Genomic DNA, 20963 nt, shown 5'->3' with positions numbered 1-20963 from the left:
ATACACTTTTTTTGGATCATATTTTCTATTCCGCTATTTAATCAAAAACCTTTGGGGATCAGTTAAATTGGGGGATAGTCTGTGTTGGTACGTGTGAGAGAGATCCACCTTTCCAAGTTGTTGGGGTTCATCTCATACTTCTGAAGGTTTGAGGGTGCTGCCTGTTCCATACCCCCCCTACTCCTCATCTAGCCTTTTAGGGGTACAAACAATAGTAATTGGGGCCTAGTGTGGTTGTGTACGTGTGATATACATACACTTTTTTTGGATCATATTTTCTATTCCGCTATTTAATCAAAAACCTTTGGGGATCAGTTAAATTGGGGGATAGTCTGTGTTGGTACGTGTGAGAGAGATCCACCTTTCCAAGTTGTTGGGGTTCATCTCATACTTCTGAAGGTTTGAGGGTGCTGCCTGTTCCATACTCCCCCTACTCCTCATCTAGCCTTTTAGGGGTACAAACAATAGTAATTGGGGCCCAGTGTGGTTGTGTACGTGTGATATACATACACTTTTTTTGGATCATATTTTCTATTCCGCTATTTAATTTAACTGGGCCTCCATGCGAGACCTGTGTGCCTTGTTGCGCTGTTTTGAGTACTCCACCAACATGGCCAGTGGCAATGACGCCGTTCTCAGCTTAACTATCCCACTTCTATGCCTCCTTGAAAAAACAATTCGGGCGATGATGGAAGAGGATGTGGCACAGGATGAGGAGGAGGAGGAGGATGAAGAGGTAACATTTCCAAGGCTTTCAGGGCAGTCATTCGCAAGGGGCTCCGAGGGTGGGTTCCTGCACACGCAAACGCCAGGGACGCAATTGTCCAGCAGGGGCACAGTTCTGGAGGATGAGGAGGATGAGGAGGAGGAGGAGCTGGAGGAGGAGATGGAACCATGTTCACAGCAGGGTGGCACCCAGGCCAGCTCATGGCCATCACTGGTGCGTGGCTGGGGGGATACAGAGGACACGGACGATACACCTCCCACAGAGGACAGCCTTTCGTTGCCTCTGGGCAGCCTGGCACACATGAGCGATTACATGCTGCAGTGTCTCCACAACGACCGCCGAGTTGCCCACATTCTAACTTGTGCTGATTACTGGGTGGCCACGCTGCTGGATCCCCGTTACAAGGACAACGTACCGTCCTTAATTCACTCACTGGAGCGCGATCGCAAGATGCGCGAGTACAAGCGCACGCTGGTAGACGCCATGCTGCTGGCATTCCCATCTGACAGCGGGGCCACAGTGGAAGCACAAGGCAGAGGAGGAGGAGGAGGAGGTCGCCAACGCAACCAGGGCACCGCCAGCACCTCAGAAGGCAGGGTTAGCATGGCCGAAATGTGGAAAAGCTTTGTCAGCACGCCACAACAAACAGCAGCACCAGCAGCTCAGATGGAACGTCTTAGCAGGAGGCAGCATTTTACCAACATGGTGGAGCAGTATGTGTGCACACGCCTACATGTAGTGAATGACGGGTCTGCCCCCTTCAACTTCTGGGTCTCCAAATTGGGCACATGGCCTGAGCTTGCCCTTTACGCCTTGGAGGTGCTGGCGTGCCCTGCAGCCAGTGTATTATCTGAACGGGTATTTAGCACGGCTGGGGGCGTTATAACAGACAAGCGCAGCCGCCTGTCCAGAGACAATGTGGACAAGCTCACGTTCATTAAAATGAACCAGGCATGGATCCCACGGGACTTTTCCGTACCTTATGCAGAATAGCAATGGATACCGACCTTACCCACCCATTGTTCCATTTTTGCTCTTTCTCACTCTTTTGGGGTGTACCCTCATTTAAAATTTTTGAAAAGAAGCAGTGTTGGCTACCTCGTCCTCCTCCTCAGGGCCAGATTAATGTAGGGGCTATTGGAGCTGCAGCTCCAGGCCCCTACCTTTTATATAGGCCCCGGGTTGGCCATATTCACTGTTACCGCTCTTCTGTCACTTGTAAACACAGAAGTCTGGCTTCTATGCTCGCTTCCCCAGGCAGCACCCTCAGAACCTCCCCACACAGCGTGAAGGCCGGACAAGGAGGGACAGTTGGCGATGCATGGATGTGTTTATGGGCTTCAGAGACAGCATCCCATGTTGAATTAGGCATGCATGGCTGCACCCTTCCTCCTCTGGGTGCATGGCAAGGCACGGCCCTTAAGGCCCTTCAAAATCCTCAGCACCAAGCCCATGATGCTGTTAATCCGGCCCTGGTCCTCCTCCACCGCCGCTTCCACCTACACCGCCCATAGGTGTGCGCAGCCTATTGCATTAAGGTGTGCACCCCAAAGTTGAAATACACATGCATGTGTTTGCCAGCAGGGAGAGTAATGTATCGGGGCCATGTACCTGTAGGCAAGGAGAAATAGAGCAGAGCAGGTCCCAGGGAGATCTTTCCCATCTCCTCACTGGCAATGCTATGTGCCCTAGGTGATTAGGGTGTGCCCAGGCACACCCAGCACACCCTGTGCGCACGCCTATGTCACCGCCACATCCACCACCACCTCAACCTCCCTCCTACTCCATATGGGCCTCGTCCTTCAGAGATGAAGAAGAACATTGTTTTATTTTTCTGTTTTTTTTTGTTGTTTTAAGTTATTTCCCTATCCACATTTGTTTGCAGAGCACTTGCCATGCTCTTAATTACGTTTTGCTGCCATTTGCAGCACTCTAGCCCTTTCCTTTGGTGTTTTAGAGCCATTTTAGTGCCTTAAAGTTCGGGTCCCCATTGACTTCAATGGGGTTCGGTGTCCGGGAAAAGTTCGGTAAAAGTCCGGGACACGGACCCGGACTTTTTTTTAAAGTTCGGCCGAACCCGTCGAACACGGACATCTAGGTGTCCGCTCAACCCTACCAAACACACATTCTCTAGAATTGAATGATGTGGCCTACCACACACTAACTAAATTGTATCTTCCAGCACAAGTCAAATGGCATTGGGGACACACTAAAATTTCTGCCACCATTGTTCTAAATGCCAAGTCCCATCTCAGTAAACATCCATAAGTAAAGTAAATCGCTTCATGTGCATGGGAAACCACACCTTCATATCTTTCTTTACACTTTGCCCTCCCTTGCTTTGCTAATGTGCCTGCATGTCTCATTACATAAAGTATTATTTAAAATTGTAGGATTAGCCCTTGTTCACATTGGAGCGGCTTGTCATGCAATTTGACATGTCAAATCTCATGACAAGTCGCACTCTATTGCCGGCAATCGCACTGTTTAAATCGGTGCAACGCTGACTTTGCGGTGCCATACAGATTTGAAAAAGTAGTTCCTGCACTACTTTTGGCAATTTTGGGTGCGACTTGCATAGACATCTGTGCATAAAGCCGCACTGATGTCTTCCAAGTTGCACCCAAAGTCGCACTGACATGCAGCTTTGAAATTGTGTGATTTCAGATGAAGTTGCACAATTTCGAAGCCGCAGTCAATGTGAATAAGGCTTAAAGTGAATGTAAAGCTTTAAATGTTTTATTTTATTTATTTTTTCATTAGAATTTAGCAATCTCTAGTGTGCTACTAGTGTGAAAGCAGGTAAAACATAGTTTGGCCCAGGGCTACCTGAGACATAAAATCTGGGTCAGGGTTTCCTGGAGTTCAAGGCTGGATGACTCATGCAGGCAGCTCTCTGGTGCCTCCCCCTGGTTCTGGAAAGCTGGAGAACATTCTGGAGAATGGAGGCTAGGAGGGTTGTCCTGCATACTTAGGGGAGCTTAGCCAATCCTCAAGCAGTAGGAATGGCAGGGGTCTTAATTAACCCCTAAATATGAATGAGTCATGCCAGCAAGAGAGTTGGGTGGGAGAAGGTGATGGAGTACTGAGGGGACTGTCGGAGGCCCTTAAGGTGAACCCCCTAGTCTGGGGGGGGGGATGCTCTGCCTCGAGCCGGGGCTCAGGTGCTGGCCTGGGAGGATTCTGACAATAGGAGAAACATGGAAGGAGTCCTCCCTGAGAGGCAGTGAGAGCAAGGAGGAAAGGAGTACTGCAGAACAGTGCAGGGACTTACAAGGGAAGAGATGGCCATACGTAATAATTGATAAAGAAAGATTGGCCAGATGCAAGATGTAAAAATGATTAGCATCAAATGAGGGACCAGTGGGTTCCTCACATTTAGGCTCAGTTCACATTGGTGCGATGCGGGAACCCTGCAAATCCACTGCAGGTTCCGCAATCACACCCGACTTGCAGGCAGATCACACTGCCATATACGAACAGCTGGGAGTGTAAATACAAAGTTAATGACACCCCTCAGATCGGTTTGCATATCGCAGTGCGAACTGTCAATTCGGACATGAATTTGGTGCGGACCAAAAAAGGGTCTGCATGGCTGAATTCCCATAGCACAGACATCGCATGTGATTTGCACAGCAGTGCTGTGCGACTATGCGAATCACATGCAATGTCTTCCATCGCACCAATGCGGACCGAGCCTGAGTTCTTATACATGTGTGAAGTTTAGGAGATACCCTTTGCTGGCTAACCTAAAGTGCTTATGCACTCTCCCTAATATCACAGCTTTCCAGCAATCCCCAGATAGCAGCTTTAAAAATCTCTGTGAAAAAGCTGCTATACCTTCTGATGCCCATAAATTTGACCCATTATGATGGATTGTGTGATTGGCTGGAATTATTTATTTTTCTATTGGCTGTGATATTAGCCAATATAAAAAAAAAAAAAAACACACACACAAAAATAATATCAAGCAATGTGTAATTAGCTTACAGTTGTAGTTAAATAACATGTAGTTGAAATAAATGTTAGTTTTACATAAATGGTAAATCCAACCAATACTATATTTGTCCTATATCAAACAAATAAGCCTGTGTACAGCTTTAGGAAGAGTTCTGTTTTAGCAATAGTGTGAGAAATACAGAATAATTAGACGTGGAATGGAAAAAAGATTGTATCAATGACACAAATTTGTGACTTACATTTGTTTTTAATAATTTGGAAAAACAGAGATTGGATCCAGCCACAGCAGAACAATGTTGTGACAGTCTCTAACTAAAAAAAAGAAAGCACACTTACATACGTGTGACTGTCTAATGACCATCGGTGTCTGTGATATGAGTCATTGAATATGCAGCAGATTTTTGCATCCCAGCTGTCAGTACCGTCCCCAGCTGTCCTCTATAAATGCACCTGTTGGTTTCTCATACTTCCTCCATGCTGCAATAACAGCTGAGATGAAGAGTACAAATTTGTTTTCACACAAAGTCCCCATGGATGTAATATAGATACGTCAATACATGTCTTTTTATTAGATACTGATATAAAGCCATTAAGAATTAAAACATGTATTGGCCCAGTCATTGAAACCAATATTTCTTGAAAAGATTTAGGGCCAGTTCACACCACATGCAGTCCAGTGCATTTTTTTCCTACATCAAAAAACACATGGAAAGTAGGTTAAATGGTTTGTAATGGCAAAGTTCACACCAGTGTGGTCAGTTCCAGGGCGCTCCAGTTCCAGAAAAGAAAGTAGAACATGCTGCATTTTTCCTTCACTGAACTGTACTGGAACATGGTAGAATGCATCAAAAATGCACCAAAATACATTGGAACACATCAAAAGCGCATCAAAAACCCACAAGATCCCAGTACAGTTAAAAAAAACAGGAAAAAAGCATCTGGAATGCATCTTGAAATGCATCAGAAATGCACCAGAGCACGTCCTAAACGTGTTAAAAATGCATGCAGAAATGCAATTATAGCGGATCTGGAGTGCGTTTTTGTGGTGTACCAGCTCTAACAGTTTACCGGAGATCCTGTAATTCTAAAAACAAAAAACGCAAAAAAGGGAATTCATAAAGAGTGTATACACCATTTCTTAGAATTTTGTTGAGCTTCTACACAACAAATGTCCGTGCGGGCAAAAGATTCATGTACCTCCCAGAAACAGTTACATCAATTTGGGGCAAGGACCATGTGCAGAGGTGCTTTGGTTCCGGGAATATCCATACTCCATCCTCAGTGCAACTGTGTTCCCTCTCCTCACTGCAGCTGTCATACAGATAGCACATCAGCCAATGATTTTGGGTCTGTATGGGCCCAGTCTGGTTGGGATTCAATGACACTTGTTCCCCATCAGGTCCGCTCCCCTTATGATTGCCAGCAGGCAAAGGGCAGAACCACTGCCAAATGAAAGCCTGCTATTGGCTATAGAATCCACCCACTGCTTGTCAGTTACAAGGAGAAAGTGAACTTCATCCAGAAGTAGTGTCTCAGTTTCCTCATCAGGCTTCGCCCACTGTCAGTGTCACTAGGAGGCTGTCAGCTGTAACGCTGTCAGTGTCCCTAATAACCAGTGATAGGTAGATAGAGGAGAACGAGGCTAAGAAACCATGCTGCTAGACATCATACAGAGATAGGCACTATGCCTGTCTCCATACACCAACTTATAGCTAGTGTGTTAATTACTTCAAGCATTGTTATTTACAAACTTCTTCATTAACACTCTTAAATAACAAAATGCGCTCCAATAATATAATTCCATAAAGCCGAAAAGCTTTATTAAACTAGGGGTAATTCACATACAAAGGTAAAAGAAATGGTAGGCAAACAAGTTATTAAAGTGTAACTAAAGCCAAAACGTTTTTTTTTTTAGTTTTGGATAGAGCAGAGAGGGATTAGAACATCTGTCAGATTTTGTTGCTGCCTATGCACTTGTTAAGCAGATTCACCCTCTCTATTTGTCCTGTTTACCATTATCCTTAAAAGTGAAAGTAAAAGAAAATCCCAAATTTTGAGTTGTCCCCAGAAAAGTAATAGGGGGGAAATCTTGCTATGGGGACACTAGTTCTGGTGATCTGGGGTTCCCTAAGGAATTCCCTTAATTTGCAGGGATTTCCTCTCACTTCCTGTTTGGCTATGGGACAGGAAGTGAATGGAAATCTGTGGGATACGGATAACGAAAAAAAAATCTAAAAGCGGGGTAACCTGCTGTATCCAAAATAATAAAAAAGTTTTGCCTATGGTTATACGTTAAGCAACACAAGGTTTATTGTGAGTTTATTATGAGGCCCGATATTTAACATCTCTTCTGGTTGCCATTCAGTCATGACTGACGTGTTTCGTCCTTTCAGACTTTATCAAGGGGATGGCTTAGCAGCAGGGACCTCCAGCTTTTATCTCTTGTTACACAATTTACCCTTACTATACAAAAAACGGAAATCGATTCCAAGCACACTGCAAACGGGGGATTCTTAAATAAACAGAGAGAGAGGCTCATAAAATTAAAAGACAACAAACAAAAGTATTCCACAACTCACAATCACCAATGAATACCAGATTATTCAGTAGATCAATTAAATAACATACATTTTCTCAATTCATTGACCCCCATTCTCCACAAGATTTACAAAGAACACTAACACTCTACCGTATAGCATTACCGTGTATTCAAGAAACTATAAGAATCGATTTTGGTTAGACTTACAACAACCTTTGTTTCTTTGACTTTAATTCATACAAATATGGAGCAACTTGTCTCCAGATTTTATTATGTAGTTTATTTTTGAGACCAAATAAATGTTTCAGTTAAGAAGTGCATTTATTAATAGGAACAAAGCGTATTTTATGACAGGAAAGAGAATACATTTGCTTTGGCCAACTCCTTAGTGTCCCACAGAACAAGATGTTATCTTTGGTCAATATTATTTCCTTGACTTTAATTTGGATTTGATGCTTTCTTTTCCTGTGCCAAGCAGCACTAAGGTTGTCCCCCACTTATTCTTTCTTGTTTGTTAATGCTGAGTTAAAGAAGCCACATATCATTTTCTTCCATATACCCGAAAATGTTCCAACACTCACATCTATCTTTTTCACAATATAGGGAAAAAGATATATCGTGCATATTAGTGTCTCACTATTCAATTTAAATTTATCTATATTTTAGGCTTTCCAAAGACAAGTTCATGAGAGCCTTACTCAGCTGGAGCTCATAAACAAACAGTATCGCCGCCTGGCTCGGGAGAACCGCACTGATTCAGCATGTAAATTAAAGCAAATGGTCCATGAAGGCAACCAGCGGTGGGATAACCTGCAAAAGAGAGTTACGTCTATTCTCAAGAGACTCAAGGTTTGTTTTATTAAATGCTGTCTTTGAGTTAATACAGGGCAAGGAGACTCACTTTAAGAAAGCAAAAAACAGCTATAAAGTGCTGACAGTCTGAGGTGTTTTCAGACCCCCCTGCTTTACCTGAGTCCCATTCTGACAGCCAAAGCTCCATGCTTCCTAGTAGTTTACTGTGAAACTCAGCTCAGGGCTGCAAATCAATGTGAATCAAATGCACTTTTTTAATGTAACATACATTATACACCTATTTTACTCTTGTGAATTACATTTTTGAACTGCTAGGAAGCATACAGCTTGGACGTGTATCATCATCAAAGAATTTCATAAGTACAGTAAACCCCCGCTCCATCGTGGTTCAGTTTTTGCGGTCCCGGTATATTGCGGTTTTTTTTTTGTAATTTTATTTTACTATATAAATCATTAAAAATGAAATATTTTTGTGTTTTCCATAGCTCTTGCTATGTCTCTCAGTATCTTTTATGTGTTTAAATGAGTTTCTATTGTTTTAAAAGTGTGTTTAAAGACCTTAAAATGCTTTTACACGTACAGTGACAGTAAAAAAAAAAAACATGCCTACAATGCATTTTAATAGGGTTTTTCTATTTTGCGGATTTTCACTTTTCGCGGCTGGGTCCGGAACGTAACCCCCGGCAATGGAGGGGGGTTTACTGTATAACATCAGTATTTTGCACTCTGAATTTTAAACAAAATTGGTTAGACACTAAATATTTTTTTCTTTTCTTTTAACTCAAATGAATAAATCATTCTACACAAAGAAATAGTTTGAGTTACCGCTTTCATTTCTGATTTACTTCATTGCAGCATTTTATTGGCCAGCGAGAAGAATTTGAAACTGCACGAGACAGCATCTTGGTTTGGCTTACTGAAATGGACCTTCAGTTAACAAACATCGAACATTTCTCTGAGTGTGATGTTCAGGCAAAAATCAAACAGCTTAAGGTGAGCCATTGTTTTTCTGTGTTAAAGACAGGATGGAAATTCTGGTTAATTAGAGACCTACTTATACTATAATTACCAGCTTAAGGGACTCTGCCTAGAATAGGTAAGCTTTGAAGAGGATAAGAACTGACCTAAATAAGAAATGCAGTCTAGAAACATATTGTTAGTTAAAATAATATTAAAGTGAGCAAACTTGATATTCTAAGGCATATAAATCAAACCTGTACTTTGCCTGTTCTTGCCTTTCTGCCTTTCTATTTAGCCCTGGTGAGTTAAGAAAGGCAGCCATGTGTAATCTGACATAGTGTATATAAATACTGTTAGGATACAAATTGTTACTTTTATTACATTTATTCATCTACTGATTAAAAAGATAAACTTTAGTCTGTGTATGATATTAAAGCAACCTGACAAGTTTCTATTTAAGTCCTTAACCACTTAAGCCCCGGAAGATTTTACCCCCTTCCTGACCAGGCCCTATTTTGCGATTCAGCACTGCGTGACTTTAACGGACAATTGCACGGTCGTGTGACGCTGTACCCAAATGAAATTGACGTCCTTTTTTTCCCACAAACAGAGCTTTCTTTTGGTGGTATTTGATCACCTGTGCAATTTTTTTTTTTTTTTTGCACTATAAACAAAAAAAAGATTGACAATTTTGAAAAAAAACCATTCACATTTTTTTATATGAAATTCCCCCCAAAAAAATGTAAAAATCAAATTTTTTTAACATTTTAGGCCAATATGTTTTCTGCTACATATGTTTGGTAAAAAAAATTGCAATAAGCGCATTTTTATTGGTTTGCGCAAAAGTTATTGCGTTTACTAACTAAGGGAAAGATTTCTGCCATTTTTGGTGTTTTTTTTTTAACGAGTAATGGCGGCGATCTGCGTTTTTTTTGCATGACTGCGACATTGCGGCGGACAGATCGGACCCTTGACTGACATTTTTTACACTTTTGGGGGTACCAGTGACATTACTACAGTAATCAGTGCTATACATATGCACTGTTACTGTAAAAATGACACTGGCAGGGAAGGGGTTAACTTTATTGGTGATGCAGGGGTTAAGTGTGTCCCTAGGGGCATGCTTCTAACTGTAAAGGGGTGTGGCTAGTGATGTAACCACAGAGACATACGATCCTACATAGCAGGATTTTATGATCTCTGCAGTTAGATCAGGGAGAATGACAGGCGGCTTTGTTTACATCACTTGCCTGCCTTTCTCCCTCTCCACGGGGAGATCGCGAGTGACCGGCAGACATCGGGTCCGCCGGTCACACGCGCGGACTTGTTAGGGAACGAGCGGGGGCGGGAGCACGCCTCTGGCGGCGCGCTCTCGCCCCCTAGAGGCTCTCAGGCTAGCGACGTAGTACTACGTCACTTTGCCTGTACGGGGCTGACCGCCGCAATAGATAGTTAAGAAACCTTTTTACCCTTTTAACTTCTTCTTCATATTCTCTTCTTAACTATTTATTTACTTGATAGTTTTTTTGTTTATTTTTATATTTCTAATTATTAATATTTACATTTTTTAATTTTTATACATTTTATTTGTTAAAGTGGTTCTAAAGGCAGAAGGTCTATGCATTAAGATACAAAATGATCTGTGTGGAGCAGCCCCCCTCACCTCCCCTAATACTTACCTGAGCCCCATCTTAACCCAGCAATGTGCACGAGTATAAGAAACAGAAAAGCACCTCTAAGTGTATAACTTTATTTACTTATTTAAGACACAGCAATGATAACTAGCAACTCACAAGAGATGGTAAATTCAGGCTCATCAATAGACCGAACAGATTCCCTCCAGGTAGAATGTCCATACACACCGATCCGACATTAAGAGAGCACGGTCTGGTAGGAAGAGATGCCGGCAGCCTCCTATTCATTCCGGGTCCCAGGTTGAGCCGCAGGATGGAACGCAGTGCTGGGAGAGGCGTGTGATGTCATCGGGGATCTAGTTCCATCCTGCAGCTCAACCTGGGACCTGGAACGAATAGGAGACTGCCGGCAACTCTTCCTACCAGACCGTGGTCTCTGTATGTTGGATCGGCGTGCATTTACATTCCACCTGGAGGGGATCTGTTCTGTCTATTAATGAGCCTGAATTTACCATATTTTGTAAGTATCTAATTATCATTGCTGTATCTTGGAAATTAAGGTTTACATTAAAGGCGCTTTTCTGTTTCTTATATACCCTTTCCAGAGTTTGCCTTACTTCTGAGAAGAGCTGCCTCCATCTAGTGTTATATACTTTGTCACCACCAGCAGACCATTTAGTCTTTTATAGACGTTTTATTAACCAATCTTGGACTTTTACTCTGCTAAGTATTATCCATCACCAGATCTATACCTGATTTCCCTGAGCGCTTGCTATATTTGTTTATAATGAGGAGAGAGGGGGTAGGGCCGAGCCATGGCTCCGTGTCTGAATGGACACACAGAGCTGTAGCTCAACTCGGGTGCCCCCATAGCAAGCTGCTTGCTTTGGGGCACTCGATAGAAGGGAGAGCCCAGAAGCTTCGGCGGAGGAACGTGAGAAGAGGAGGATCTGGACTACTCTGTGCAAAACCACTGCACAGAGTAGGTAAGTATAACATGTCTGTTATATTTAAAATAAATAAAGAGACACTGTAGCATCACTTTAGTTTTTTTGTGTCACAAAGCATTGGATGACATTTTGCAATGCTTTGTATTAGAATCATCATTTTAGCGTCCTTTTAAAGAGGACAAATTACATGATAATATCTATACTTTTTAAAATGATTTCTTTTTTTTTAAAACTAAAACTAATCAAAATTTTTTTTTTTTTTTACGTCTGTGGATTGCAATTGAAAATGAATCAATTTTTGTAAGACATTCTAACCAAAAGAAAGCATTGTTTGTCTTAAAGTAGTTGTAAAGGTAAAAGGGGTTTTTCCTTAATGCATTCTCTGCATTAGGATAAAAAATGCCCCAACCACCTATACTTACCTGAGCCCAATCTGTATCCATCACTGTGCCTATCTGCAACAGCTCTTCTCCTCCCCCCTCACTCTCACAGGCTCGAATGAGAGCAGCGGGAGCCATTTGCTACTGCTGCTCTGTGTCAAAATCTTTGAGCAGAGAGCAAGCGACAGGGCCTAGTGGTGGACCCCAGAAGAAGAGGATCGGGGTCACTCTTTGCAAAACTATTGCACAGAGCAGGTAAGTATGACATGTTTGTTATTTTTATTAATTATTTTATTATTTTTACAATTACTTTAAAAAATAATATATGTATTACTTTGTTATTTTTAGTAATGGCAAAGTTATTGGTGAATAAAAAGGTCCCTAGCAGAAAAGAAAAAAACTGTTCTGGTCTAAAGTGGGTGTACAAGTATGAGAGCTGAACTGGTTAATAAAACCTCATATGACCAACGTATTATTTTTCCTTAAGGCCTTCCAGCAAGAGATAGCCTTGAACAACTACAAGATTGATCAAATTATTACTCAGGGAGAACAACTATTAGAAAAGAGTGAACCTCTTGATGCCGCTGTTATTGAAGAAGAACTGGATGAACTGCGGAGGTATTGCATGGAAGTCTTTGGTCGCGTTGAACGCTATCACAAAAAGCTCATCCGTCTTCCGGTATGTCTACAGTTACTGCTTCATGAACAGTAGATGCTAGCAGTGCAAATTATATTATTAAAAACTATAATAATTGCATATTATAATTTTTTCATCAATACTCAGAGATCAGTTTTAGTAGCGTTATTATCTTTCTTCCAGTTAAAAAAAAAAACAGGATACATTTTTCCCTTGTTATTATTTAGTTTTTAGCCACAAATTAAGGAAGGTTATCAATGGAGTGTCAGAAACTCATGCATCCAGAAGCATATGCAAGGCTGACATAGTTACATAGTTACATAGTTAATCTGATTGAAAAAAGACCATCAAGTTCAACCAACAAAAAAAAGCACACAAATATAAAACCTGCATATACACTATCCTATACCTACAGTTGATCCAGAGGAAGGCAAAAAAACCCCAATAAAGCATGGTCTAATTTGCTCCAGCGGGGAAAAAAAGTCCTTCCTGATCCCCCAAGAGGCAATTGAGTATTCCCTGGATCAACTTTATCTATACATATTAGTATCATGTTTTATTATATACATTTAGGAAAGAATCCAGGTCTTTTTTAAAACAATCGACCAAGCTGGCCAGAAACAGCTAATTCGTATTTTCCCAGCTCTTACTGTGAAGAAGCCTTTCCATATTTGGAGATGAAATCTCTTTTACTCCAGACGTAAAGAGTGCCCCTTTCTCCTCTGTGGTGACCTTAAGGTGAATAACTCTACACTGAGTTTACTAAATGGACCTATTTATACATACACTTATACAGATACATCCCATTAAACAAAATAATTCAGACTAAAAGAGATTGCACATATCTACCCCAAACACACTGTGTGCAGGGCTGTGCATCTGTCTATAAAACTCAGATGTGGGAGTGCATCCTTGCAGTTACTGAGGCTCCGTTGACTAAAACAGACTGCCTGCTTTGGAAATAAAAATAAATAGTTCTTCGTTCAGGAAGAGCTTCTGCGCTACAGTTGTTTCCTAACCTAGAATTTCACTTTTTTGTTCTTTCTGCCCTTTTTTTATAGTTGACGGATGATGAACATGACTTCTCTGACCGAGAGGTGGATGGAGATGAAACAATGGATCTGTCCGATCTGCAGTGGCACACAAAGAACTCAGGTGGCATCCTCTCACCTCTGCCTTCTTCAAATCACTCACTGTCCCTAATTGTTCCAATGAGGAGTGAAAGATCGGGTCGAGATACACCAGCTAGTGTGGATTCCATACCACTGGAGTGGGATCATGACTATGATCTCAGCCGGGATTTAGAAACCGCAGTCTCCCAAGCATTGCACTCAGATGATGAAGATGACAAAAGTTATTTTCTTCAAGGAGCAACTGGTTTAACTGGTAAAATACTCCATCTTTTACATGTTCATGTGTAGATGTAAAAGGTTATAAAGCTTTGAAGTGGCCTCAACAGACTGCTATTGTTGAGAGTACCGGCACCTTGACTCAAGGCAGATTTTCCTATAATATGTTCGTGTTGTCTTGCTTAAGGCTTTTACACACTGGCGAAATATCGCCCGGTATCAGCTAGTTCAACAGAAACCAGCCGACATTCGGCCAGTGTGTACAGCAGCCTGTCTGACAGAAGCCGACCTAACGTCTGGCTTCAGTTGAACGGGCATGCTGGAAAACCAGAAGCTGATCGGCATCTGATCAGCGCTGGTAAGCAATGGCTGCGAGCCCTGACCAGTGTGGTGGGGGGGGGGGGGCAATTCCCCTAGTCAGAACACTATAGCTCAGTGGAGAGATTGCTGTATTACCATTGCATAGTTACTACAGCGAGCAACCCGCAAGCTTCTGAGCTTTTTGTTTCGTTCAGCATGCTGAAAAAAACTGCCTGTGTGTTCAAGGCACTAGCTATGCAGTGTCAAAACCCTCTAGACTTACAACAGATTACTCTGAAAACTTATTCAATAAAACAGTGTATCTTTAATAGGTCTTACTAAAGTAACCTGAATGCAGAATGGTTGCTATGAATTATATTCAGTTTTGCACCTTTCGCTGTGACTGAAAAATTCTACTGCTGCATTTGTTAAGTAACTCATCAGGGTTCTCATTGAATATTTATCTTTAGAAGCTATGTTTAAAAATTCCTGCCAGTTTCCAAAAAATCCTGGCTAACTAGCATATCATTAAAACGTCATATGTTGATTTCTATTTTTCAGGGTTATAGTTACATGTGATTAGTTCCCTTTATTTAATGGATGTTTTATTGGTGTTTAAATCAGAAGATTGAGTTTACAACTGTTACTGTGTAAAACAACCTTAACTGACCTCATTATTTAAAATTGGGCAACCTACACTGTTGGCACAAACCTGAACTATGCAAATCCTAACTTTTGCAGAGAATGCCTAGGTCTGGCCCACCACCTTCTTTAACTCATTTAGTCATTGAGGCTGAACTTTACATTGAAAAACCAATAGAGAGTTGCCTTTGTTGACACAAGTTGAGATTTCCATATTAAAATGTTCTGGGATTTGACACTACTGATGGGCTTAACCTTCCTAGCGGTATTCCCGAGTGTGACTCGGGGTAAGATTTTAGTGCCAAAAGCGGTAACCCCGAGTCACACTCGGGGTAGCGCTAGGAAGATCGCTGGATGCTGGAGGAGGTTTTACTTACCTTTTCTCCGGGATCCAGCGATGTCTGCGAGCGGTGTGCGGCGGCGGAGCTCTCTCCCGATCGTCTGCGAGCCCCGGCTTCCGTCTCCGGCGACGTGACGTCCGCCGGGGGGTGGAACCGGCGGCAAATTCGAATGTAAAATGCACCAAACACACTGATATCGTTCAAAATAAAATAAAATCACATTACATTACCCCCCAGTGCCCTTTCCTGCAGTTTTACTGTACTTTTTATGTAAATATATGTATATATATATATACATATATATACAGTATATATATATATATACATATATATACAGTATATATATATATATACGTATATATATATACACATATACATATATATATATATACACACACACACATATTATATATATATATATATACATATATATGTATATATATATATATATATATATATATATATATATATATATACATACACACGTATATATATATATATATATATATATATATATATATATATATATATATACACACGTAATTCTTGTGAATGAGCAGCCCAAACCAACTGTATACATTATATATATATATATATATGTATATATATATATATATATATATATATATATATATATATATATATATATATAATATATGTATACATAATATATGTATACATACATATATATATATATATATATATATATATATATATATATATATAATATGTATAATAAATGTATACAGTTGGTTTGGGCTGCTCATTCACAAGAATTACATGCTTTCAGCACCTAAAATAATGGTACCGCTTTCAGCACCTAAAATCCAAAAGAATCATACCGCCAGGGAGGTTAAGACACTGTGCAGAGGTACAAACCAGCATCTGAGGGTACCTGCTTTAAGTTTTCACACCAGCTTAGCCAGTTCTACAGATGTACTTTAAATGTAAAACTGGCAGTACGTACATTTTTATGTGATGAACAGTGCAAGTTTAGAAATTCCCCGGAAAGTTATCAGCCCTTGAAAAAAACGTATGACATCTGAAATTTTCTTGTAATTTTTACTTACGTCGGGTGTTTGAAATGTTTGTATATTATGTTAAAATTACTAATATTTGTTCAAAGTTTGCATGACAGTTGTCTTGATCGTTTGGTTAATTGGTAGTGCTGTTATTGAGGTCCACCAATAGGTACGTGTGCACACATTGGAGAAGGAGTACAACTACATTTTTTTCAATTTAATCTCATTTTATTAAGCTTTAACACATTAAAGTACAAAAAAGCCACGCTTAAGTCAGACCACGGAGATATATGAAGGTCCCTGTAATGTTAACATTCACATATCAACACATGGGGATAATGCCTATCTAGGCAGTTGACAGTAATAACGTCATAGTAATGGTACATGTTGAAGATGGGAGGAACAACAATCCATAACGTATGGCATATGTATCCCACTAGATGCATAGAAACCAGATGGTCATAAAAGAATTTACAGATATATTGGATAAGAAGCCAAATGTTCCCATGAGCAAATTGTGATTGTGACCTCCTTTATGCAGTAGCCAATAATAATAAGGCTCAAAACAAAAGAAAAAGAGGGGGAATGAAAGTGTGTACATGGGGCGGGGGGCAGGGGCTTCCTGACTTTTATGACCAGATCCCAGCGGTATTATCCAGTCTAAACCTTATTGGAGATAAAGGAGGCAAAATTGGAAAAGTAATGGAAGTGATTCCAGACTGTCCATGTAAGGCTGTGAGCTTCAGTAACACTGTTTTTGTGCTGTTTCACCTCAATGTGTACAGGTGTAGTGAAGGTAGTAGGTGGCCAGGAGAGGAAGTTTGTTTCATGCTTTCCCATACAAGGTGGCTTGTGGTAGCAACTGACCTTGATTTAAAGCAATAATATATAAAACATGTGAGAGCTGATTGGGGTTAGACATTAAAAGGCCTCTGAGATATTTAAAATGCATTATTCTTAACTGGAAGTGGTTGCAGTTGACACATGCAGCATTTTGCTTTTTTAAACAGTAAGAAAAATAGTGGAAGTGTCCTACACTTCAAATTAATAACATTTCCAGATAATTTCATTTTATTGTGTATATTTTACTGCTAAAGACTGCAGTTGAGTGCTCGGTGCCTTTTAGCCCTTTAGAAACTGTAGAAATCTGGAAAACCATCTTAATGCTTGTGAGTTTTGAACAAGCATGGTATATCCAATATTGTTACAGATAGCTTCACTGTGACCGATGTATTAGGGACAAACTGGACTGTGTAGTTGCTTCTGATCTATAGATGGTGTAAGTCACATTTATCCAAAGGATCCAACAAATCTGGACAACTTCAACATACTCAGCCTATCCTTTGTCTTCACAGATGTAGAAATCCCTGAAAACCCTGAAGCCTACATTAAACTTACTGAAAATATTCTGAGAAAGTCCACTGGTAGGCTAAGTGCCGAGATAAAAAAACAAACAAAAAAAACTCTATGTATAATTATCACAGTTAGTCTGAACATCATGTCACAGCTTTAAATCCTTTCACTTTATCTAACATCTCCTATGTCACATGCCTGCCCCATTCTGCATGTATAACAGTGAATAATAACCTAACCTTTATATTTAACACCAAATTAGCAAAAATAAAACATTGTTAATCAGGTATAGCTTTGTGACCTATATTATTATGCAGTATCAAAAATATCGCTAAAAAAGCATTGCATCTCCTGGGAACATGTGCTGGACAGGTGCACATGCTGGGGTTGATTTACTAAAGGCAAATTGACTCTGCCCTTTGCAAATGCAGTTGCTTCAGAGCTTAGTAAATGAGGGGAAGCTCTGATGATTTTCATAATCCAATCATGTGCAAGCAAAATTAATTTTTTTTTTCCTTGCATGTGATTGGATATTCTTTGTAAAAGTGAAGCTTTACCTCATTTACTGAGCTCTGGAGCAACTACACTTGCAAAGTGCACAGTCTATTCACCTTTAGCAAATCAACTCCACTATGTTGTGTAATGTGTGCTTCATTAAAAAAATACGCAGATTGTTTCTGTAACCCTATAAAAGTACTAGGATATGTGCTTTGTACTTTTGTACAATGCATATCTCTAAACTTAAAGCGGTAGTAAACTCTTAAAATTGATACCACATTTAAGCATTATATCAATCAAACTACTACTTATCAATCAAATTACTTGTTTTCAATTAAAACGCCACTAATAGTATGCATCAAAAGAGATTGTGAAACACTCCTGCTTGTTCCTAGCCGCCGCCATCACAACCGAGGTCTTCCGCGTTTGTGCAGTACCTTATTTCTGCCCTCAGTATGTTTCCCTAGCCATAATCTTGCGCATGTGCATTATTTGCCGCATCCAACCCTTATTTTCATTCCCAGTGGCTAAGGAAACCTTATGCAGTGAAAAGGAGCCGATTGTGTTGCTGTCTTACTCCAGAGTCTTGAGGAATCTCGGGGCTGACAACGACAGTAGGAACTGACGCAGTCCTGCCATAGACCCAGCAATTTTCCAGCAGCATAAGCTTGCCTAAAAATTAGGGCTAACGGCTCATGCGTGGGTGAAGTCATTTAAAAGAAAAACAATGATTACTCGGAAAGAAGATGAGAATAAAAAATTACAATAAATAACATGGCCTGCTATTATTATTTAGAGAAAAGTGATCACAATGGGTATAAAAACTGCTTTAAAGGTGACTGTTGTTACCCATAAAGTTTACTGAAAAGCTTTTAATATTCCTAAAATGCACCTTTATCAACAAAATAATATACATATTCATTGACCTGATAAGGCCACCCAAAGACGTAAGATCATGATCAATGAACCCTGCAATTTTTATTTCATATTTCCAATATTTGCATAATGCTATAATAATAGTAAACTGATGTGTATGTGATGTAAGCCAATAGGAAAGACTGTAAAAAATAAATAAATAAATAAATAAAACACACTACATTTGTTACATATTTATTACAAGTATATTTATATCTGCCCACAGTGGCTTAGTGGTAATCTACCATTTAAAAAAAAAAAAAAAAAAAACCTTTATGTTGAAAATCAGTATTGGGTTTGTATAAAATTAAAGGATTCAAACCCAAAAACAGATGTAATAACAGCAGTAGGTTTCTGTTTTTTGGCTAAGAACAGTTTCATCAAGCATAGAAAAGTGTTTCATCAAGTGTTTTTATAACTGTGCATGACACTGAAATCTCAAAAAACTACAATTTTTTTCGTTCAATGCACTGATTAAACAAAAAAAAAAAAAAAAAAAAACATAACAAATCACTAATGTATGGCCACCTAAAGGAAAAAAAAAGCTGAAAATTAATGAGGATGTAGTCACTTAATATAAGGAATGGTAAGTTGCAATATATTGCAGTTTTGTCCTTAGGTTTAGATACGCTTTAAAAAACAGCAAAAATGATTCAGCTGTGACTCACCAAAATTCTAAGAAACCTTTATGGGAGATGCAGCTTTAAATCAATATGAACAATTACTATTAATCAAATATAATTTTCTCGATATACAGCGAATCCAAGACATTGGTAAAAATACCTGACAAATATTTAAAACAATAATAATTCTTTTTGTAGGAAATGCAGAAAGGAAATATGTGAATCATCAATAAATACATTTAATTCATTTAATTGATGGCCACTGAGGTTTATTTATGTTTTACTCTGCAAAGGAATAATTTGGAGGTGTATTAATAACAACCAGCATAATGCTTTTCGTAGAAACATTATAAAGATGGGTATTATCCTTGCCTGTTACCAGTTGACTCAACAGTTGTCAACTGGGTTCACCCCTTACAGTAACTCAAAGCTAACTTTATGCATCAGAGATCTGAATCTTCTGCATGTTTACCGACCTTTACCAGCAGTCCTGCATCTGTTCTTAAAACAAATTTGACTTCCCTTACAAATTGCAATGTTCATATTGGCTTTCTTCTCTTGCTTCTTTTTGGAAGTGGCACACGATAATGCAGTTTTTAAAAAACCTGTAGACGTGTACTCACAGTTAACATACGATGAACTCATTTGAGCTTCTTTCATTTAGCAATAGGAAGGGAATCAGAGTTCCTGTTCTTTTTCATTCTTTTTTTAATTAATTTTTATATGGTACAATCATTACTTGCCTGGCTATCTATGTCACTTACTGACACACCCAACAGTTAATGCTTCTGTTATTCTCTGCATGCTTGCTACATTAGTTATTCTATATGCTTAACCCATGTACAAATGTTGAGAATGCTTAGCTCAGGATTATTATTTTTCATTCTGTATCAGGAGAGTCTGGTTTGTTAGAATCACAGATCCGTCAGTTAGACAAAGCACTGGATACCAGCCGCTTCCATTTACAGCAGACAGAGAATGTCATTCGCAGCAGAACCCCCACTGGACCTGAACTAGATTCAAGTTACACAGGATATGTAAGTATTGACAGTGGGGAATCCAACTGTTTATTCTATATGGATGCCTCTGAAATGTCAGAGCTGTGTGCCTGCATCATTAATGACTCCCATGCCAACCAAGAAAAAAAAAAAATCTGTTCCAAAGTCAATGTTTTAAAGGGACTCTGTCACCAGCTGGATGATGTTAGAACAGAATCACCCCATAAAAAATGAAAGGGATACTAACCTTTCCACGAGAGACGGCAATGGAAATCTTTGATCTCTTCATGAGCTTTGATTGATGCTGCTTTGCATCTGCATC

The 20963-nt window shown here is 39.9% G+C and overlaps 1 protein-coding gene across 2 annotated transcripts in view; it reads left to right on the top strand.

The window, feature by feature from the left end:
- The window catches only part of SYNE1 (spectrin repeat containing nuclear envelope protein 1), a 645053-nt gene that overhangs the window by 588613 nt on the left and 35477 nt on the right, over positions 1–20963 (top strand). The window contains exons 133-138 of one of the 2 annotated variants that reach the window (XM_082249740.1): positions 7893–8075; positions 8895–9032; positions 12451–12642; positions 13662–13986; positions 17610–17678; positions 20538–20680. In XM_082249740.1, coding sequence (XP_082105866.1) covers positions 7893–8075; positions 8895–9032; positions 12451–12642; positions 13662–13986; positions 17610–17678; positions 20538–20680 — 1050 coding nt within the window. The remainder of the gene's footprint in view (positions 1–7892; positions 8076–8894; positions 9033–12450; positions 12643–13661; positions 13987–17609; positions 17679–20537; positions 20681–20963) is intronic. The other variant, XM_082249741.1, reaches the window with a different exon arrangement.

The sequence above is a fragment of the Pelophylax lessonae genome, assembly GCF_965119305.1.
Source record: "Pelophylax lessonae genome assembly, chromosome: 3".
NCBI classification, from domain to species: Eukaryota; Metazoa; Chordata; class Amphibia; order Anura; family Ranidae; genus Pelophylax; species Pelophylax lessonae.
The sequence above is the reverse complement of the archived record's forward strand: the minus strand, read 5'-3'. Positions and strand labels throughout refer to the sequence as shown.